Source organism: Poecilia reticulata, chromosome 1 (genome assembly GCF_904066995.2).
Source record: "Poecilia reticulata chromosome 1, P_reticulata-male-v2, whole genome shotgun sequence".
Lineage (NCBI taxonomy): Eukaryota > Metazoa > Chordata > Actinopteri > Cyprinodontiformes > Poeciliidae > Poecilia > Poecilia reticulata.
In genome coordinates, this window is record NC_088830.1 from 17,408,143 (window position 1) to 17,431,395 (window position 23,253).

At 38.6% G+C, this 23,253-nt stretch overlaps 2 protein-coding genes across 2 annotated transcripts; both read right to left on the minus strand.

Moving 5' to 3' along the window:
* Positions 1 to 842: 842 nt before the first annotated feature.
* LOC103463400 (rho GDP-dissociation inhibitor 1-like) lies at positions 843 to 19,190 on the minus strand. Its single transcript, XM_008406720.2, has 6 exons — positions 19,044 to 19,190; positions 13,902 to 14,090; positions 6,774 to 6,857; positions 5,147 to 5,223; positions 4,645 to 4,708; positions 843 to 2,399 (listed from the first exon to the last, which is right to left on the minus strand). Exons 2-6 carry the CDS (start codon positions 14,086 to 14,088, stop codon positions 2,200 to 2,202), a joined length of 612 nt encoding a protein of 203 aa, XP_008404942.1. The 5' UTR covers positions 14,089 to 14,090; positions 19,044 to 19,190; the 3' UTR covers positions 843 to 2,199.
* A 524-nt stretch (positions 19,191 to 19,714) lies between these two features.
* Positions 19,715 to 21,664, minus strand: LOC103463390 (THO complex subunit 4). Its single transcript, XM_008406709.3, has 6 exons — positions 21,366 to 21,664; positions 20,764 to 20,910; positions 20,535 to 20,682; positions 20,395 to 20,443; positions 20,116 to 20,278; positions 19,715 to 20,021 (listed from the first exon to the last, which is right to left on the minus strand). Exons 1-6 carry the CDS (start codon positions 21,564 to 21,566, stop codon positions 20,001 to 20,003), a joined length of 729 nt encoding a protein of 242 aa, XP_008404931.1. The 5' UTR covers positions 21,567 to 21,664; the 3' UTR covers positions 19,715 to 20,000.
* Positions 21,665 to 23,253: the final 1,589 nt, after the last annotated feature.

The following is a 23,253-nucleotide window of genomic DNA, read 5'->3' on the forward strand; positions in this document are numbered from 1 at the left end:
TTCTTCTTAGTATTCACCCTGTGACGGACAGCTGTTTAACAGACGGGCCAGATGGGTCATCCTTTGAATGTTTACTTCCTTACGAGACAGAAATGCATGTCGAAATGTATTTTGAAGCTGTGCCTTTGGATATACATTTGTAAGTAATATTTCTATTTTGCTTTGGCATTGTACAAGGTTGAGTATAAAATACAAAGTGGGCATAAATAATCAAGGGTCTGCTGCTCGTTTGATTTTTACCTGAAAATATTACAGTAGACCTTGTAAAGTGAGACGTTTGTAATAAGTACAAAATAATTCCACCAGAGGGCGCTGATGCATTCCCAGTTTGTAGACCGAATAAGGAACCAGAACAAACTGCATTATTGAGTTGGACCTCAGTTGATTGGAGTCTTTTATTCAGAGCTCTAACACTTTTTAGGTCCGATTGTGCCAATTCACAACAAATATCTCAAGGCAAAAATTTTTCATTTGACTTTTGGAGAAAGCCAATTAGTCTGGCGGACAATTTCTGTCAATTTTCCACATGCACTGGATCAATATCTTGCCAATAGACCCAGTGGTGACTTACCTTCAACTTTTCATTTAAAATCACCTGGTATTTCACACAGTTCTTGATGCCGTGCTTTTCTGGTGCCTATATCATTACAGTTGAATTGTTTAGATTCAACTGAGCCGTGCCAAAAACTGTCGCAGTCTGTTTACCAATGATCATTTCCTCAAAGATAAACTGCTTCCTTCCTTCCTAAAGCATCAGTGGTGAAAGTTTAAATGATTCGATTCAATCTTCTGTCACATGCTGTAACACTACTTCACTGCAAAACACTGCATCAGAGGCCAAGTTGAGCAAAATCTTTATTGACCAATAAGAGCAACCACAAATGATATAATACACCCCACCAGCATGCCAGCGTTTTCATAGAAACTGTACAATGTGAAGGAATGTATGGCGCAGGAAAATAAACGTAGCAACGAGAACAAAGTGTTTTACATCCAGATGTTCTGGTACAGTACAAGTTTAATTTTATCCAACATTGGTTAGTGTCACCTGATCTCAGGTTGTGGGTGGGTCAGTCAGCAGGTTGAGCCCAGACACCGCCGAGGTCTCCGACGGCAGCAGCAGGCGGTGCCTGGCTCAGCCTCCTCCACGCCTGGCTCAGCCTCCTCTTGACAATCAAAATGAACAATGTAGTGAGAATGGTGTACAATAAGGCAAAAAAGGGAACAATAAGCAAAAACAGCTTTGTAATGTTAGTTTTCCTCCACATGACTGTAGTTTGGTACTAAGGCCTCACGGCTGGGACAGGAGAGGTTACCAATACTGTGTTTTTTTCCCCAATTCAGTCTTAACATTCAGTCAACTCCAGAGGGCAGGAATTAATTCAGATTGGTTGGGGGGAGGACGGACTGCAGCAGGGCGACGGACGAACGGTGATGAAACAAAGCCTTTCGGGAACAGACCTACTGATAGGAGATAAGTTTAGACATAAGGCAGCTACTTTTCTACTCGACACTCCCTTGTTGACTTTGGCCCCAGCCTCCTGGATGGAGGGGGGAGGTGGGCGAATACATTTAGTGAAGGTGCTACGGAGCAGCTCCGATCGAACTGTTACAAGGCAGGTATCGGTTCTTGTATCAAAAGACACCAAGCGAAGGAACGGTAGTGTGTGGGAGGGAAGGGCAGAGCGGATGCGGTGGGGTTAGCTATGAATACAACAGCTGATTAACATGTGAATACAGTCACATTACACAACCATTGATACAATTAGATATAAAAAAAGGCAAATAAAAGTTGATTGTACAGTTGCTTGTCCACATGTACTTCATACTGAAAGAGGAAGACACCTTTCTGGCGGGGGATCGGGAGGGGAGGGGTTAATCTCTTCAAGCAGCCAAAACCAGGAGGACCAAAACTGGGTGTGAGGAGGCTTGGTGCTACATAGCAGGTCTGTGAACAGAGAAGGGTCGTAAGCAACCAATGAGCCGTCGTGCAGGTAGTGATGAAATGGACGGAGGGAGGAAGGGACGGAGGGCAGGGCGAGCTTAAGACAGTCAGGCCACAACTAAGGCATGAGAGCATGAAATGCAAAGTAACAACAAAGGCAGAAATGGTGGACAACGGGATGAGGATGGGAGGAGGGGAAGAGGAGGGGTGGGTTGAGGGGAACAACCCTCCGCCCCAAACACAAAGGCCTCTTTTTAATCGTTCCAGTCTTTCTTGATGTTGAGGTTCCACTCCCAGGACAGGTGGTCGTGCTTGTCGTCGTCGGTAAACTTGGATTTGATGACGTAGTTGCCGCGGGCCAGCATGCCTTTAGGAGCCTCCTCCATCGTGGTCAGGAAGTCGTATTCATTCGGGCGCGGGCCGTAGCTGCCCACCATGTAGTCCGACTTATCGACTGTCAAGAAAACAGAAAACGGTTTCGTCAAGTTCGTCTTTGTGGTAGGGCTGCGGCACAACTAGCTCTGCGTGTTTTATCGTTTGTTGCTCTTAGTTTGATTTTGTTCAATATCTAGAGATGAAGAAATTTCAATCACCTCTGCAAAGTCGTCCAAGTTCTATTGTCTTGTCTTCTGATGACACAATTTTAAGCCCATTGCATCACCGTTAAACTAGACACAATTATGTCTAGTTTATTTTTAAGGTAATGAGTTCACTCAAGATTAGATCAAAACTGAACAATGAAGCTGTGTCCAACACAAAAACATAAGAATTTCTGCAATATAGTCAATTTAAAAACAAAACGTTCCGTTTTCAAAATGCTGATGGGCAAAAGACGATTCCAAGAAGATAACATCTGAGTGCAGCTTTGCATAGTTCATAATATTTTAATTTTTAACTAAATAAGAACTTGTGAATGCAGCAGCCTGTAAGCGAACATCAATTAAAAGTTCACTTACAGGTAAACTTTTTTGCATTGTGTTAATCAAAAATAAACTTGGCGAATGATCATATAAAGATCAAATTTGAAACATCTGTTGTATAAAACATCATTAGGTTATTGACTTGAAAACTTACTCTATTGGCTAGTTATGCTATCATCTTTAAATGGCCAAACCCATTACTTTGCTGGTCATTAATATATCACTGGTTGATACAAGTTGTCCTCTGCTTCATATGTTTTATCTGTCACAGGCTCACTTTATTCCCATTTACTTTTATTAAGTCTGACTTTTATGTTCTGTAAATTGGAGCATCTTTTTGAGCTCTGTGGGAAATCTGTTTCCAAAAAAAAAAAAAAACCCTAATGGGCAGTGTGAGAACTTCCTGTCCATTTAATTGTTGCTGAATCTGTTAAAGTACGTGTTAACAGTAAAGAGACGTGAGAAAATCACTACCAAATGCCCAGCTGCTGTCCAGTTCAGGTTTCCATGGTGACCATCAGCACAGCATGGCATCTAAATCAAACCTAAAGCTTCACAAAAACCGTCTTAATTAAACATGTCTGAAGCAGAAAAAGAACCAAGGCTTTATGTCACAGCTACCATTAAACGGTAAAATCATGCCACCTACTGGCATCAATTATCTTGCATCTGTGTTTTATTTTAAACAGGGTTCCCTCAAATTTTCCAAGTCAAAATGCCAAAGGTTTTAAGACTCCAGTTCCAGAGCTCCCAGTCGGTTTCTGAGCTCAGGTTTTGAGTACGGAGTCTGCAGAGATTTGACAAAAAGGACAGAGTGGACAGAGGACAGAGAGGACACGCCAGCAGATGAATGGACGATTTGCTGGACGGATTAAAAATTATTGGTCAGATAATAAATGGATGAAGGAGGATTTCATGAATTGTTTATTTAAGGGATGGACAGTTTGAGAGGCAGATTGGATGTTTGATGGGCAGATATGAACGTGAAAGATTATATTGAATTAATAAACAGGATGGATGTGCAAATGGCTGGACAGACGGATGACTGTATGAATATTTGAAATAAAAACCATCAGCTAAGTTGCTGGAACATTTTCTATCAATTCAGATTTTTATCATGTGGACAAAGACAGCATAGGAGGAGTGGAGAAACTAATTTTGATACTTTTCCGCCCTGGAAAAATACATTTTAGATCTTTGAAGACTGGGAAAGCTTGCGATAAAACCTGGTCATTTTAGGAAGCAAATTAGTAAAAAAAAAAAAAACATTTACAGAAGATTGAGCTGGATCAAAATATATGCCTATGTAATAATTAACTACAAAGAATACAGTATGACCATAGAGTGCATATTGTAGCCAAAGAATTTTAATTAACAGCAGAGACATTTATCGCAGTTTTGACATTTTTCATTAGCATAAGTGTAAATAGTCACCCTCAATTATGTCTCTTAAAAGCAGAATAAAACAGAGACGAACCAAGCAGTTACTTTAGGGATTTTAACTTTTTTCCAGGCTGGATGCTTTGGAGGAAATGTAACAATATAACATTTGCTAACCAACTGACAGCTGTTTACAGCATCAGTTTAGCGACAGGTGATGCGAAGCCAAACGGCCTTTGAAGTGGAGCAGATCTCCAGATGAGCCTCTGTGAGGGATCTGGCTGCAGGGAGTCCTCACTACTGTTTGGTTTTGGACAGAGCCTGCTGAGCTTCAGAGACAGCGGAGTAATGTCTGTGGACAAGCGGTTCAAAAGACATCAGGAGAAGCTGCTGACTCACTTTTCATTCCTTTCCTGAACGTCTGCTGCACGTACTTCAGGCCCGAAACAATCTCCTTGTTCACCTGAGAACACAGACGTCATCTGAGATATTAGCAGAGACAAATCTTACAAATTAGTGTTCACTGTTTCGTAACAAGAGTTGAATTAAAATGAGTAATTTTGCGGGTTTGCGATGAATTCTTCGAGTTTAGCAGACCTGAAAGGAGCCGCAATGGATAAAAAATATGGATGGAAAACTAAATTATTGGGCCCGAAAGTAAAATGAGTTTTATCACCATTTCTACTCAAAATCAAACTAAAACCCGCTGGGGGATATCACCATGGTAACTGACTTAGAACGTCTCAGAACAACAAAGTGGATACTGTGTCTTTGAGGCATTACTCTACAAATTCAGGGATATTAAAGTCACGTTGAATCTTTGCTATAACTACTATGTAACTATGTGTATCTATATTTGAAGAAAAAGATAACTCCTAAAAAAGACTGACATGAGTCTTACCTTAAAGCTGATTTTTATTTTGTATTCTACTCCCTCCTTTAGCACGAAGGCCTGCTTCTTAAAGGCTTCTAGGTCTCCTGTAAGGAAAGTTGGACGGTCATGAGAATCCAGGACGGAAATCAAACAGCAAGAGTCCTTCGCCAAATTAGTTTCTCATTCATTTCATACAAAAAAAAAAAAAAAACATCTGTCTGTCAGAACCGGCAGCCAGTATGCTGCAACATCAGTTCTCAATATATAAAATAATGTATTTTCTGACTTTGTAGCAACCAGAAGGTATCAGTTTTAAAGATTAAAGTTTTTCTGGGGGGGAAAAGTAAAACGTTGTTGTTTTCTACACTAAACACAAATTTCAATTGTTTTGTGATCTGAAAATTCCAGCAACATTATCCGGTTTTTTTTTTGTGTGTGTGTGTGAAAAGTTGTTAAAATGTCATCACAATTTAGAACAAAGATTTTGTTTTTTTTTCCACATCATTACAATCTATAAGGAAATCCTTAAGATTGCTTAAAAAACACTGCAAGAATGTGTGTCTTTTCAGAAAAGCTTACAGCACTGAAAGTAGGACAACTCAGCAGAGAAACTACAAACGATAACTTAGTTTTATTTTTAGGTTTCTGCAGACCCTCTTCCTCACACCCCTCTCATTTAAACCCATATTTTGGTGCAGGCACACAAATAAATATGAATTTTATTTAGACCCAGTTTTTTTTTTTTGTTGGTTTGTTTGTTTCTTGACACTTAAACATAACAAATTTGCTTAAGTGAAAGAAATCTATTGGACGTGCAGACAAACAGTAGTTTACAATGTGCATTGATCATCTTCCAAGTCCTGAATCAATGGAGTCTAAAAATGAACGGGGAGTCCCTTGTGTGGTGACCCCATGTCCAGCATCCCTGACCCAAACCTCGCGCTATATGGCTTCTCCATCTGCTATTACTTTATTCTGTTCAAGTACGAGTCTGCTTGACCTCATCATAATCAATGACTCATCAGCAGATTCCGACTGAGTCTCTATAAATAAGACACCTCTACTAATTAATGCATACAAACTCTTTAACAGGAGGTAAATTAAATTATTCACACATATTGTTCAGCGTATCAAATGTAAATATATCCAGCGGTTCACTACTTAAGCTAAGCACACCAGAACTACTCTTGTTGGCTGTCAGATTCGGTGGAAATATTGAAAAAGTGACACCAACTCAGCATCGTTTCAATCCATTGCATCTACGGAGCAGGCTGTCATAATTGGATGAGAAGTTTGAAAAAGCTGCAGTGATGCCAGGAACACACAGCAAACACAGGACAGAATGTTCTGCACCGACTCAAATCATGGCCAGCTGGAGATTTTCCACAGGGAGTAAAATGACTTCAACTGTGTAAACTACGCTTATGAGCACTTCCAGGTTTGACACAGGGCAAGGAGATGTGTGGTGGTGTAAGGAAAGTAAGGCTCTGTTTATTTTCGCTGTTGCACAGGAGATTAGCTTAAAAATATTTGGCTGCATTCGGACCTCTTGCAGTTTTCTAAATAGACATTTTGACCCCAATAAAAAAATTTATAAAAAGACTATAAATATGGGGAAATATTGTGCAAATTGGATGGAAAAAAGTGGGCTTACCTTGCAGGTCCAGGACCAGGGGATTTGGTGCAGTTTCACAAACGAGAGACATTCGGGTCACCTGGACATTAGGAGCATTTGGATCTGGATGGGATTTAAAAAATATATGTATATTTAGATTAATACACTGACAAGAGAGTCCTTTTCCAAAGGATGCTAACAAATGTTGGTGATGGCTTTGTAGGAACATACCAAGTTAGAAATAACATCGCATCTAAGCCTAAAGTAGACTAAAGTAAAGTAGTAACTTTTCCCAGTTCAAGATGTGTGGCAAAGCTGTGGTTTAAAACATCAGCTTCCCACAACAGAAACAACTTAAGTTAGGCTACGGCCACAAAGCAGGTCTTGATGCTCGATTCAGATGTTTTTCTGAAATGCGATTTCTTTTTCTGCTTCCGCAATCAGACTTCTGTGTGAACGGTTTACGACTCCAAAGCAATGCGCAAAAGAAGAATGTCGCACTCTATGTATTAGTATTGCAGTTATTCAACAATGGGAGATGGCAATGCTGCTACATGATCATAAGATGAAGGCACTAATAAAAAGAAATGGTCTTTTGTGGAGCATCGACTCCAACTTGTGTACAGAAGTCGTTTGGATCCGTAGTTGGTGGGATTATGATGTAATGAGCTTCACTGACATAGACTTCTTTCATAATTTCCCAAAATTATAATTTTTAAACACTATTTACGTCCAAGTTTTACTGTATCTTGATTCTTCTGGTGCAGAATTATGATGCATGTCTCACATCAACAAAAAAAAAGTCAGATAAACTGACATGACCATTCAGATGCTTTGAAAACTATTGGATATCTGATTTAGTTCCAGATATTAAAGTGGCATAAATCAGACTTTTTATTCTTTTTTTTTTTTGTAGAAAAGATTGGAATTAGGCGATTCACACTGCGGTGAAAAAGTGAGATATAGGTCACATTTGTCTATTGTGTGACTTTTGCTTAGTGAGCAACAGAATAATTAGACTGTACTGACATTTGTTAAAGTATTGTCTATCTTTAAGCATATGGTGTACTGCAGACCAAATCACTGAATTTAGAGGTTCTGGACATTTCTGTCCACATGAACATAAACTCCAGCATAGATTGGGTCGCTCAGGAGCTGAATGAAATCCAGGATGGGTCCATGTGCCTTCAGTTCAGTCATAAAACTTATCTAATAAATACTCCACACTCAAGTGTTATTTGTATTGTTGGCAAAGTCAAAGTGATGGGCGACGGCAGCAACTCCGTCACAAAGTGGTAGCCATGATGTAAAATCAGTCAAGTCTCGCATCACCAATTATAATGCAAAGTGTCAGAAGCAATGGTGTAAAGTGCACCACTATGGGACTCTACAGTAACACAGATATGTTCTCTGGAGGGATGAATTAGGCCACTTTGGTAATTCAACACACAACTTTGAGCCTGGCAGAGATGCTCTCTTTTCAAGAGTATCTCTGACTGCATTGTGTTGGGTTTACACGTCAGTGCAGAGGAAAGTTAGTTAGGCTTGGCTCCTCACTGATCATAAAAGGAACTTGTAAAGCTTCAGCTTACAAGTTAAATGTTGTGGAAAGTTTCATGCTCCCAACTTATGTTAGACGGTCCCTTCCTGTTCCAACATGACTGTGCACATTGCAGCATCCATAAAGGCATGGACGAGAAAGTTTGGTGTAGAAGTAGTTTACCGGTCTCCATAGAGTCAAAACATAACAGAACTGTGTTCTCGTAAATTACACAACATAGTTCTTGTCCAGTATCAGTGTCTGAATTCTTACCCTCAGATGGTCAAACATTCACATTCAAATATACTTAATGTTGTTATAACTCGTTTAACTAAAGAGTTATTGTAGATTGTGATAGCTGTGAGCATAAAAATATCTCCTGTAGCAGTCTGTATTACTACTTTGAAGAAACCTCTGACTGAAGACAGATGTTTTTTTTATGTCATGAGGAGAATGCTCATCCCCATAAACTTACTCCTAAACCTATTAGAAAGCCTTCCCAGATGAGTTGAAGCTACTACATGCAATAGTTAGTGGACATCATTAAAACGTTTAGTTAAAACATTTTAGTGTCATTTTTTAACCTCTTACATGACAAGAACCACAAATTGTTTCTTCTTCCTTACAAGTTAAGTTTCAGGTCATTGCTAACCAAAGGCTAAGAGCTCAAACTTCACAGACAGATGGAAATTTGATTCTTCAAGCAACCTTTATTATACGGCATCACACAGATGCAGCGTCCTGAAACATCACAAACTGCAGCACAGACATCAGCTGGATGAGTATTTCTAAACCGTGACTCTCTAGAAGGTCCACCATCCCCATTCCATCCAACTCAAATAATAATTTCATTACGCCTCCAGCATGCCAACAATGCTGCAGAAACCTGTTAATCACCCATGTAATTAAGTCAAGTGTGTGCAGCAGGGAAACACCTAAAACATACAAGACAGTGGCTCCAGAGGACCAGAGCTGACAACTAATGGGTTAGTTCACAGAACTGATGTATATCACAGAACATCAGATATAAAGATCTGTAGTCATCTGTAGTCACAGTGGGTCAGCCTGGAGGCAAGGAGAGAGGTGCACATTCCCACCAATCTGAGAAATGTATAGTGGTGGCATCCAGCAGTTCAGACATTTGCTGTAGTGAAAATGATTTGAACTAATGTGGTCACTCCAAAATGCTAATATATCCTCAATATACTTTGAGATTACAGCAATCCCAAAGATTACTGTAAATAAGCTAAGTTCTTTAAAGCTATTCTGGAACTCTTGAAGTATTTATTAGTCCAGTTGCTGCAGCATTGCAGGAGTCCTGCATCCTGCAGCTGTTCAAATATGTGAGCTCCAGGGAGCTGAAACTGGGACACTTCTGCTGTAGTTCAGGCACTCTCTTTGATAATTAGACTTTAGTTTCTTGGTTGTAGTGTAGCAAAAATAATTAGAAACAAATGGATTCATGGTTTCAATCCGATGGATACTGGACCACAGTGCTGGAAAAACACGAAGACCAAGCTGATTACATCACTGATCCAATACAAAGTCAACCAGCAGTGAGTGTGGGTTCACATCAACACAGGACATTTTTATGCTTTCTCGTTTAAGAACTTATAACACAATGAACAGAATTTTGTTCAAAATTATTCATACTCCAAGCAGACTTAACTCTTTAATTTGACCAACATGTTTCTTCTGACTGAAAGTAATTTTATTTTAGAGAAGCTAAACTTCACTGACAGAGATTCTGTGGAGGGTTACATTACATAATGTAAGTAACGCAATTACTTACATTGCATTACTTAATGTAAGTAATTACATTAAGTAATGTAATTACTTACATTACTTAATGCATGCAAGTACATGTAGGGCTGAAACGATTCCTCGAGTGATTCGAGTACCTCGATTATTAAAATTCCTCGAGGAAAATTGACCTGCCTCGAAGCTTCGTTAATTTATGTTTTATCATTTAGCGCACCGTGTTTCAGCCGGAACATTATTTGCGTTGAGCGGAGCTCTGACTTCCGCCTCTGAGTTGTTGACGGAAGCTACGTGTTAGCGGCATAACGTCCAATCTTCAAGTTCGGCCCGCTGGGATTTTACTGATTGGTGATAATTCCGGATTTTCATCATTTTTGTGGGACCAATAAACATCCTTAAAATGACCGGCGCGATGCCAGGAGTTCGGCAGCCTTTCTGCTCCGGAGCTGCTGGTTGAACGGCAGGAAGAAGCTGAGGAGGATTTATACAGGTGAGCGGAGAGACTGAACACGGCGGGCGGCTGAGGGTTGATGCTTACAGGGTAAGAGCAGCTTTACGGACGAACCGCACAATAAACTTATATCATCCCGGTCTGAACAAATGGGAGGCGGAACATGGCTGGTAGATGAGTTTCTGAACGGAGGATCCGTAAATATCCCGTATTGCTCCCCCGGTCTACAAAAAAGTAACTGGTAGGGAAGCACAAATGTGGAAAAAATAGACTGATGTTGATATCCGATAGTAACACTGGTGTTATGGAAGATTTACCAATATTTTATTTCATAATTGTTTTTATCCGATTCCTCGATTAATCGTAAGAAAAATCTAGATTACTCGATTACTAAAATAATCGTTTACAACAGCCCTACTTACATCCATTACTTTACAAATGCATGTAAGCTACAGTTTGTACCGTTTCAATTAAAAGAAACATGTTTTCTCACCACTTCCTTGATTCATTTTGTGCAGCTGTCGACTTTAAGTCTGTGTCCCCGTCCAACCAGAGCCAGGTATTGTGTAGTTGGTGCTTTTAATCCGTTTTCAGTTAAATTAATTCAATCCAACTCTATAACTGTCACAAAATGTCACCAAAATCACTCTCTCCCTCTAAAATCTTTAAGAAAATCGCAAAAGTGTATTGAATTGTATCGTTTGCTGAATATCGCAATATATATCGTATCGTGAGCAGAATACCGTGTATCGTATCGTATCGTGAGATTATTGTATCACTACAGCCCTACTATACAGGAAACGTATTTTGGTGTGAATGAGAATGATTCTGAGATATCTATGAAAACCCTGTCCTGATACCTGCCTGGTTTCTCCCTGCAACAGATCTCTTTCTCTCAGCAAGTTACAATCTTACCTGAGAAGACCCTGCATCATCGTCCCTGCTGCTGGCCTCTGGTCTAATGTCTCCTCCCTGACTCTCTGCTCTATTATGACAATAAAGATTTATTTTAAATATGTGAAAAGCAATAGTGACCAAAGCTTCTGCACAAAAATGAAAAAGTTATTGGTTTTATTCCTGGCACTGAATAACCAGCATTGGCAGAAGAGGGTAGAGAAGCCAAAAGAGCAGCACTGCTTCAGCATACTTTTACTCAAGTAAAAAAGTAGCTTTCCAAGAAAGTACTCCAGAGTAAAAAAAAGAAGTGTTTGACAAAACTATAGGCTACATAAGTGACCATAAAATCTGATTTCATATTTTTAAAATAATGTCAAATACAATATAAAGTTGTGCCAATTAAGGTATTTTAAAGACTACATTTTTAAAAACGGTCCAATATTAATATTAATATTAAATTTTACATAAAATAATACATACAGTAGGTAATGTGTATATCAGAACAGGCTAAAGTACTTCCAGTGTCAATATGTAGTGTTTATTGTATTTTATTAATGTCCAAAAGACCCAACAGGCTCATCAGACAGAAAATAGCATTAGAACAACAAAGCTGGTATAGAAACAAGTATGTAGGTGTTTCTGTATCTCATACATTTATGGTTAAAATAAGTTTGTTCTTTCTTTGTTGAAGTTACTTCTATGGAACAGAGTATAAAGAAATTTCACTCAAGTAAGAATAGAAACAATTCATAATAATCAAGTAAAAGCAAAAAGTACAGAGCAGCAAACTCCTTAAAGCACTTTTTCTATAAAATTGCTCATCTCCCCTTGTTGATCCACACAGATGTAGAGCCGACGCTGTGTGTGCTCATGGTCCGTTAAAAGACAGTTTGTAAAAACACGTCATGGCATTGCATTTGGTTTACCTACAGATATGACTAGGCCTGTCACGATAACAAATTTTGCTGGACGATTGTCTAAAAAATTATTGTGATAAACGATAATATTGTTTCAAGACCTTTTGACACTGATTTAATGGAAATGACTAATAATGCATGCAATTTCCAGACATGGATAGATACACTTTATTTTCAAAAGAACACATAACACTGGAACTGATAAACGAAATCAGTTCCAGTGTTAATGGATTCTCAGTCTCCATTAACATAAAACGTACTTGAATAAAAACTAAACATAAAGCCAAAGTGGAAATAAATACTGCATTCAACCAAAAGAGTGCAGATTATGAAGTCTGTATACTATATTGCCCTTCAGTAATCACTAGATTTAAATAGAGAAGATGGGCACATACGACTACCTAATGCAGTAGTTCACACTACACTATTTTTTGCTCCTATTTTCCCCTTATGACAATCTTAGATCATTGACCCTTCTAAGATTGTCGCTGGCGATTTCGTAACCGATCATCCTGTAGTGTGTGGTGTGTTATGGTAGATTGTCGTGGCCGCTCCGATCTAAATCAGGGGTTTTCCCCGACTGGGAGAGTTAACGCAGCCTGTTGAATGTGACAGGTAGCCAATCAGAAAGCGCGGATTCTCCTCCGCGCTTTCTGAGGGGAAATTACGGAGGGGAATCCCAATAGCTGACACGGCGCAACCCGAAGTCCAGCGGACATTGGAGATGATATGTGGAAGCAACATTAATATTTATTCAACATTTTGTGCAAAGAATATAGAAATGACAAGGGGAGGAGTTGGAGCCAAATTGCTACAGCAGTTGATAAACCCGGTAGGCTTTCAGCTGTTCTTTGTTAAAATGACATAAATAAGTTATAATGATTTTCATTCAGTCAGGACTTTAATTCTAGCCACATGCATCACAGGTAGTAAAGCATTGATTAATGCCCGATTTTAAAATTATTTTGTGCCCATGTGGCTGGATACCACACGGCATGACGAACCCGATCGAACCGTTATACCTAGGATTTCTGTCGGCTAATGTGTCTCTCAGGTTTTGAAAATGGGCCGACAATCGGCCGACAACTTGTGTAATGTGCGCTGGACATTACACTAAAGAAATAGGAAGGGAGGGTCAGTGGAGAGCACAGGAGTTGAGCCTTTTTTCATTCAGTGTCATCAACAGAAAGAAAAAAACGCAGAGAGAGACGATAAAGCCGATAATTAAAATGAGGCCGATAGTTTTAATTTATTGTGCGATTAATTAATTTAGCGTTTATTGCGACAGGCCTAATTCTGAGCAATAAACATTTTCTATAAACACTAAACTTGCAGCAGAATATTTTTTAGTTCTTCAGGGGTTTTTTTTGTTTGTTTTTACTACAGCTTACAAAAAAAACACACATCAGCTGTTAAAGTCTATATCTCAGGCAAATAATTAGCCTCATTTCCAACACAATCCCACAGCAAAAGCAATTGTTTACACCAGAAGGGATTTAGGATTTGAGCTTCTTAAACCATGAAACTCTAGAAACAATTTCGACAGCAGCAGCAGCAGCACCTCCTCCCTCAATCAGGCACATAATCATACTGTGACATACCAGCTTCAGTGATCCCGGGGCCAAGCAGGGCTTCTTTGTATTTGCGTAGACTTTCGTCATCTTTATCCAGCTCCTGGATTTCCTTCACAGACTTCTGCGCTGGTGGTTTATAGTTTACTGGCTCTGGCTCCTCATTTTCGGCGGCGATGGCTGCTAGCTGCTCTGGGGTCACCTCATCCTCAGCCATGTCTGGAGAAATGAATAACAGACATCAGAACAGCAGCAAAGCAAGCTGAGAATTTAGAAATGTAAAAGAAAACAGAAGTGCAAAGAAACAACCAAAACAAAGATAAACACCTATAGATAATCACCCTCATTTCAAATCCTGAGGTTTTGTATTCTGTACTGCAATGTATCTGGTGTGCTGCTGTCAGGTTGTACAAAAAGCCTCATTTATCTTGATGCTGCTGCCCCAGCTCTGCTATATGAAACCTGCGCTGAAGTAACGTCATCAAAATGAGTCATGAATTGAATTAGGTGTCATGGATCACATGACAGAAAGTCTCCCCACCAGGATATGGCGACGTCTAGGTCAAGGGAAAACTACTGACATGCCCTGGAATGACAAACTTGAGCCAAAAGAGATGTAAAAAACAAAAGACAGCATTTTGCACTCATTACATTCACTACATTAAGTTCTGTTTATATTGGAGTTATTTTTCTAAAATATAAAATACGGGATGCAGTCCAGGAAATTCCTCTGAATTAAAAATTAAGAACATTTATTTTGTCCTCTTAACCATAACATCAGGAATGAAGGCTCCAACGCAGCCAGTACAGCTGGCTATTATGAAAGCAAATAACGGGTCCTTCTGCTCTTCCCCATGGAAGAGCTTAGAAGGTTAGCACTGGAATGATTTCCTTTGCAGGAACAGAGTGAGTAACAAAAGCAGGAAGAGCTCTGTTTACTCCAAGAGTCTCGACATTCACACTGCAGCCATCCCACCCACAGCCTGCAACAGCCCCACAGACATGTTGGGAGACTGAAGCAATGCAGTCTAAATATTTTAAACCTCTAGTTTTTGTGTCGATTCTTGTGAGCTACCGTCTTAACGCAGGCTGATGTTTTAAAAAAAAAAAATCCAACATAATAAATAGCTATAATAAATAGCTAAAGCAGTCCGATGAGGAAAACAGAGCAGTAAACTGAATGATGGGGCTCTTTTTGGAGAATTTGCAGGTTAAAGCTGTGCAGAGACATTTGGGTAAAGTCATGAAATTACCCCATAGACCAGCACAGAACCAAGACAAATATATTACTTAAATTATCCCACAGGGATTTCGGTGACGAGCAATTAATAACTGTGAGATGATCACAACTCACTCGCATTAAATACTATCTTTGCAGATGTTAATTTTATTTGAGACATATCCAACCAGGAAAGTCCAAAGTGACATGATTATCTCCTTAAGGACTTGGAATACCAATAAAATGTTTGAAATGACACCAATTGTTTTAAAGACGCGACTGATTTTATAAAATTTTTAGATAAAAATATTTTATTTTATGTCTCTCTACACTGCAAGAGTAGAAGATTATCAATTTATGGAACAGTGAGGAGATTCTCAGAGCACCCTCCAGATTTTAGTTAAATTATTTAGAGAGCTTAAGTTTTTATTAGGTTAAAAACAGTGAAAGTAATTGGCTGCAGCCCCATTATTAGAGCCACTTTTTCAGTCACAGATAAACCAAAGATCCTTGAATGTAGGATAGCTGGTCAGGAACAATGGGACATTTGTTCACACTGCATAGAGCTCCAAACTAAAACTGATTTAACAATGGGTGGAAACAAGTTTCAGACATTTCAAGGACACAAATTTGTTATGGTTCAACAAGCTTCTACTTAATTTCTCAAGATATTTACTCTCACCTCCATCCTTCAGTAAACCACTAATGTTTTTTATGTACAGTGCTGGTCTCGCTTATTAGAACTTAAATTTATTTAAATAACCTCCAAATAAATGAATCTTCTTCATTGAACACAGTGAAGAACGTATTTTGCACGCACGTTTTAGTGAATGAAACCACTGCTGTTAATGCTTTGTACAGACCCAGTTTGACAAAATGATCGGATTTAGTCTTCTCAGATATTTCACAAACCTGATGCGTGCACACAGAGGGATCTTGATAATTTCTTTGTACAATCACCTTAGATCATCACTTGACTTCAAGACCACACATAGCATGAGAAGCTCTAATGCTAAGCAAGCTGCCCTCCTTGCAAATAAATTGCCTCATATATCCCCCTTCAATTTTCCACAAAACCTAGATACATTTGGTCTTCTACCAGAAAAAAATGTGACTGAGTCATGAGTTTGTTTCCCCCACCTTTCTTTGTGATAAAAATAAAAGATCTATGAACATCTTCGAGCATCCCTCTGGATTTGTTGATATTATTAGGGGTAAAATTTGAACACAACTTTATAAAAAATTAGAGCAGGCTCACAAATTTTTCTACAGTCATTTACAGAATATTTGGAATAATTGACTGGAAACATTTTATTGGAAAAAAAATCATTTGATATTAAAATAATAAATCAAATCTGCAAGAGACCAACGCTATATATAAAATACTAAATGAGAAGCTTGTAAATAAATGATGTAATTGATGACTTTAAGTTCAGTGCTTTTACTTCGCTCTCTTCCATAGAAAAGGCTAATTGAAGAGCCTCGTGTCTCCAGCAGCTATGAGATAATGACCAATGTTGACGTATGCCTTGGTAGATGAATTCTCAAAATAACTTGTAGTTCTTACCCATCCTGTCAAATTGTTCACTTGTACTGAAGTAACACACAATGTGCTAACATGAGATTCAAAGGAATCACAGTAATCCTATGAGAGAGAATCACCACACCCAGCTGTGTGTAGAAACAATCAGGCCAGCCACTGAATAGGACAGGAAACTTTACACAAAGGGAGAGTGAATGATTCTGGGACATTATGCGCTGGTGCAGCCGAAGTTCCTATAAACCAAACTTTGGGATTCTTCACTTCTATATCCTGGCTCTCTTATGCTGCCAGTGTTGATACGTGATTTGATGCCACTTCTGATTACATTACACTATTATGAGCTGTAGCTACTTTAATGTAAACAATTTATAAAATTATGGCCCTTGGAAAATTTGCATGTTGTTTATATTTATTTTGAAAAATTACATTCTGATACGAGTTGTGATTTAACACAACTAATTGACCCTGATAACCCTAAAAGTTTAGAGCAAGATTCAAGTTGAGTTTTTTTTCCACTCCCACTTCCATTAGAGCAGGGGTATCAAAGTCGGTTTCATTTTGGGCCATATCAAAAATCTGAATGTTCTTAAAGGGCCAGTTGTGCCAAAATGTACTGATAAAACCCATTAAACTTAAAATATTAATAAATATTAAAGTCCCTCCAAGATTTTGAGATTGTTTTTGTGTTTTTTGTAATCAAACTCACATATTTTGTGATGCTAATTTGGAAATATTTGTAAGGAATTGTTACAATATTTACGCTAATGTATGATGATAAATGTGAGTTTTTATGACTCAATGTGTTGAATAACAAATCTTGGTAAATAATTTCAGATTAATTTTGTAGGCATTTTGTAACTTGCAGCTGTAAAGACAATTTGATCAGTTTTGTAGCTGAATCTTTGCTGAAATGTTCAAAACGCTTGAAAGGGAAAGGCATGTTTGGCAACTACAGATGTCAACCTTAATGAGCAAAATGTTTCCTTGTGTCTCTACCCGAGTCTTAGCTATAAGGTGCAGTGGCAAAACAGTCAAAAAGTACACAAAAAGATAATACCAATATAAAATGGGTGTTTAGGTTTGCTAAAGTTTATGTCACAAAATTAATGAACGCTATATAAAACATAATATAGACAATAACCTGAAGCAAAAGGAATAGTTGCTCATTTTCTCTTTTGAATAAAAGTGAATACATCAGGGTAAATGTCACAAACTTACAATGATCATCATCATAATACTTCAAAACCATGAGAATCTCATACTGATGAATGTATAAAAAAAGGCAAAAACCACCAGAAGTCGTTGTTAAACAGCTCTTCTTAAGTGACAACATGGCACTCAGGGAAAAAAAACAAAAACACTTCATTGCATCATCATCAGCTTCTATGATGGTGCTGGCCATCTTAAAAATCATATCCCTTTACAAAATGAATTCAAATAAAACTGATCTATTAGCAGCAGATTCCCTCTTTGTTGGTCCAACTTCACATTTTACTGGACGAGTTGTTATATTTATTCTTACCATGGAAAATACTTAGCTATTATAAATGTGGTAATGACAACCTAATTGAAGATGTTTGGAAAAACAAACAGTATTCATCAATTTAAAATAATTTCCTCCATTGATGGTTTAATAAAATACTTTAACTCTTCATAGCTGAAAATATGACAGCAATTATTGTTTAATGCTCAGCTCAGCTAATTGGTCTACATGATGCGACTCTTAAGATATAAAGGTGGATTAGCTCTACACTAAAGTGCTGCACCTATAAAGTATAGCTACAGAATTATAGCTGTGAAACTTTTGTGAAAGATCCTAAAACAAGGTTCTAGTTATATTTCAATCAAGTCTGAAAGTCGTCAGTGCAATGGCAAGTTAATTTTCATTTGTATTTTGGTCATGTGTATAGCCCTAAAATAGTAATATTTAAAAATAGTTGGTGGAAGATGTAAACAGGAAAATGCATTCCTACGATAGAGATTAATTTAAACTGCTCCTCTGACAAAAAGTGTAAATGTCATGAATGTGAAGGCTACAAGCTAATAAACAGGATTGTTTTTTTTCCAACCAGGAAAACCGTTGTATGTGCTGCTTTTTACACAACACTTCAGCGACAGTAGAGCAGTTCTCAAAATTAACGACGTTATATTATTGAATGAATAAACATTTTTTAAATAAGGCTCAACTTTTCTAGGCGTCGGCCCTTTCTTACAGGGTGGGACTAGGAGAAAAGACAGGCGGCGAGGAAACAATCCAGCCAAGCTAACGGTGCCTTGCGGCTAGCACGAGCGTGACAAGTTATCATCCGTCAGAGCGCGAGCAGCATCAAGACTGACTCAAAGCAGAGCGAAGGCCGGAAATAGATTCAGATCAATGTTATCGGGTGGCTTTTACAACGCGAGGACTCACCTTAAAGTTAAAAAGCCGCAGTGATTTCAGGTGCCTCTGCAGTAAGTGCGTTCGCTGCTGAGCCCTTGTGCAAGTATGGCGAACAAGGGAAAGGCGCCGCCCCGTTAACAGGCACGGGGCCGCGCGCGCTGCACGCGGCTGACGTACTGCAGCTGCGCGCGCTGATATTCAACAGTCTTTCCTTCCTGCGTTAACATGAACAATGGCGTCATGAAATAATAAAAGATTAGACAGAATTTATATATAAAGTAATTTCAAATGATTTGAATAAAATGAAAATAGGTACTTCTGGGCACCCAAAAGTCTGCTTCTCAGACAAATACAATATTTAGATCAATTAAAATTACTTGCAATACATAAACGGGAGGCTACTGAAATGTCGTATGCAGCACAATAAAGGTACTTAGTACTTGATAAGGCTTCGTTTTACATGAATTACAACAATGTGTTGTGTAATGTAGGCAGTGGGTCTGTGGCACTGCCAACACCAGCAGATGACGTGTGGCTCCCCAGTTATTCACAGACTTCACACCAGACCTCAAATGACAACTAAGCAACAGACAGAAGAGGCCAAATACAAAAAACGTGACAGTTTTAGTCCACGCCCTGGACACCTTGTTAATATGTTTCTTTATGCTAACATGCTGGCCAGATAGTGACAAGTGACAACATTGATTCATATAACATTTATTGTTACAGTAAACAGACTGTCACAGAATCACATTTACAATATAAAAAAAGGGAATCCAAATGGAATTACTTGCTTTGGGCAATTTATCGTTCATATAAACTGAATGTATTCTCAAAACAAATTTGCCCTAAACACAGCAATGAAAAAAAAATGATACAATAAAAATGTTTACACAATGGTCCTTGAAATAAAATGGGTTCAAAACGTTTGATGCATTATACTGTTAAAAAAAAAAGAAACAAAAACAAGAAGCATCCTGAGCGTTCTTAGCTGGTGTCCATCTGACACTAAAACAAGAAAGAGATCATAATCATAGAATTATCAATATGAACATATACAGAGAAAGCAGAAACAACAAAAAAGTGTTATTCAGTAGAATACCTCTGATTTGTAAGCGTCCAACTGAGCATCCAACTCCTCTGCTGACAGCTGGGGTCTTTTTTCACCTCCCCTCCCTCGACCTCTGAAACCTCCACTGCTCCCACCTGGTCTTCTTTCAAACCGGGGCTGACCGAGCCTGCTGCGATCAAAACCTCCGCTTGAGCTGCATACACACACACAAACACACACACACACACGCACACAAAATCACTCATATTTCTTCACTCTAAAACAAAAAGCAAAAATAAAAAATATCACCTGCTATCAAGTTTTGCATACCTCTGTGTTTGAACTTCTGATGATTCTTGCTGGATTTTCATAGGACGACCTGAAAAGCAAAAGCAATGACATCATGAACCTCTATTGTGACACCCAAGATATAGATAACAGTTACAAAAAAACAAAAAAAAAAAACTCACCATCAAGAGGAACACCATTATAATTCTTCATGGCTTTGATGGCATCAGCTTTATTTACAAAGTAGACATCTGCCATTCCTTTACTCCGGCCCGACCGGTCATAGTGTACCGATGCAGTCTTGATGGGGCCAAATTCTTCAAACAGCTCCTGAAGAGTAGAGCGTAAATGTAAGTTATGTGGGCAACTCACAGTTAGAGGAAACAAGATCGAAAAAATTTGCAAAACTACCTTAATATCGGAATCAGACACGCCGAAATCCAGATTCGAAATCAGAAGCTTGCTGCTACCGTCTACTCTTCTTTCTGGTACTGTACTTCCTCCACCTTCATTCTCCTCAAACATGTCATGCTGCCATTTGTCTGGCAGCTCTCTGGGCTGTGGAGAGCAAAAAAGTTATGTTTTAATAAAACTGATGAATTTCACAGGAACAAGCATGAACACAGAGGTATATGGGCAGTTATCCTTTATCTTGTTTGAAGTTTGATGTCTGTGTTGACCAATAAAGGTTATTCTCCTCCACATCTACTGTGTTGTCTCTTGGAAAAAAGGAGGTTAATTTGTCAACTGATAGCACAATGTTGTTTTAGTTTTATCATTTCACGTTACTAGTAGTAAAAATGGCATTCAAAACACCTTTAAAGACTTTCAATCTGTAGTGAAATTTGGCCGATGCTTTTATACTATACTATATACTGGAAACTAGTTTTAAATTAAGTGGTTCACGTACTGATGCACGTCCATTTACCAAGTTTTAAACAATAGAGAGAAGCTAGCTATAGCGAGTATTGCTCAAACACAAACCACCAACTATTTAAGCCTCTCTGTCTTACTCTGGTGTAAGGAGCTGCTCTGTTGTTCCTGTCGCGGTGGAAGTTATTCTCTCGGCTCCTCGCCGCCACCGGCGGCCTCGACGGTCCACCGGCTCGACCTGAACTTCCTCCCCGCCTAAAGCCTCTTCCTTCTCCGCCGCGGCCTTCTCTCTTGTTCATCTTGATAATCTCATCCAGAGACATGCTCATCTTATCAGCCATGGCGCCGTTGAAACTTTCTGAAGGTAACAATGGAAATGGACGACAAACTTGCGACGTTTACCAACTGATTTACGTTGGCGCGATGTTGAAATCAGCATCCGATCCATAGACGTATTATAAGAGTAGACCCCGCATTGGCTGCTCCGGCGCAGGAAATACGGCGGCCATCTTGGAGCGGTCGTCCCTCTTTGCTCAACCAAAACAGCAGAAGATCCCTCAGCATTGATGGACTATTGATGTGAGGGCTCCACAAACAACATTTCACAAGTAAGATGGACATATATTGTATATTTTGTGATTAGAATATTACTTTACTGTATTTATGTCCACCGGTGAGACACCAGCTAATATTAGTACTTGGTGTAATACCGGGGTTCAGCCCTGCTATGAAGGCTAAATGAGATTCCGTAAATCTAAAAAAAAACAAATTCTCTAACATTGGCTTAGATTATCTGACACAAGAGCCTACATTAGAAATGAAACAATGTAACTTATATTATGTGTTATAACATTAACCAGCAAAGTTTACACAGGTGGTAAAGACTATTATTTATATGTAATTCTTTCACTCTGTCAAAAGTCAGATACATTCCAAATCTTCCGTTTTTGTTTTGAAGGTTTCATAAAGACACGACATGAGGAAGAAGTGGGAAATATCTATAAAGAGAGACGGATTCACTGCAGCACGGATGAATTTCGCGTCGGATTTTGGACTCAATCTCAGCTGCTGAATCACTCTGAAGCTAGAACTCGTCTGCTGGAAAACATATACATATATCTATATATATATGTATGTATGTACATACATATAAACATGTATCCAATATATATTATTCAGTATTAATCATTATTTATTTGGTTTGTATAGTTATATAAATATGTATTATTACTAAATAATTTATTAAATAATGAACAGCTGTGTGCTTTGTAAAATGCTCATCATACATCAATATCGGAATATTCCATTCCTATTCTATTGTTATAGCCACTAAGCATATTTAAATATGGTGAATACAATTGTTTATAAATGTAGCTTTGATAATGTTTGAATAAGGTTTCCAGTAACAAAAAAGCGTGTTATGATCGATTAAATGCGCTGATACTTCATTGTGCCTGCTAAACACATAACGCTGAGTGGTAGACCGCTCCAAGATGGCCGCCCTAAATCTCGTCAGCAAGAGAGCGGTCCATAGACATCAATACGTATTAATGTCTATGGAGCGGTCCATGAGGCGTCTATTCTTATATTATGTCTATGCTCCGATCCGTCATTGTTCTTCTTCTTACTGTATTGTATCGCAAGTTTGCTTTGTGTTACTGACACCTACTGGGCCGGAGTGAAAACGAGAATGCGCCACTTCCGCCATATTTTGAGTGGCCAGTTCTCCTAAAACAAAAATTAGTTTGGAAACGCTTTTCCCTTTTAGAAGAACCACTAAACTTTAGATACACCTAGATCTGGATGACTACTTTATATTACAACAGTGTACGTTCCAAGAGTAGACACTGTTTGTTAAGTGACTTAACAAAATTGAAGGTGGTTTCTAATATTTGTTATTTAAATGTCGATAAAAAATGCTTTACTCATCTTCCCATAAACTTTCCTGGTAAAGAAATGTGTCCTCATAGCATAATGCTGCAACTTATGTCACGATGAACAGTTTGCTCAGAGCAATGCACAATGTAA

Coding starts and splice junctions, on each gene's coding strand:
- LOC103463400 (XM_008406720.2), bottom strand. CDS start 14,088: ATGGCTGAGGATGAGGTGACCCCAGAGCAGCTAGCAGCCATCGCCGCC. Junction 6,858..13,901: donor CCCCGGGATCACTGAAGCTG/GTATGTCACAGT, acceptor AATCCCATCCAG/ATCCAAATGCTCCTAATGTC. Junction 2,400..4,644: donor GTTCAGGAAAGGAATGAAAA/GTGAGTCAGCAG, acceptor TTTTCTTGACAG/TCGATAAGTCGGACTACATG.
- LOC103463390 (XM_008406709.3), bottom strand. CDS start 21,566: ATGGCTGATAAGATGAGCATGTCTCTGGATGAGATTATCAAGATGAAC. Junction 20,911..21,365: donor GAGCAGCTCCTTACACCAGA/GTAAGACAGAGA, acceptor TGCTCTCCACAG/CCCAGAGAGCTGCCAGACAA. Junction 20,279..20,394: donor TCAGAAGTTCAAACACAGAG/GTATGCAAAACT, acceptor GTGTGTATGCAG/CTCAAGCGGAGGTTTTGATC.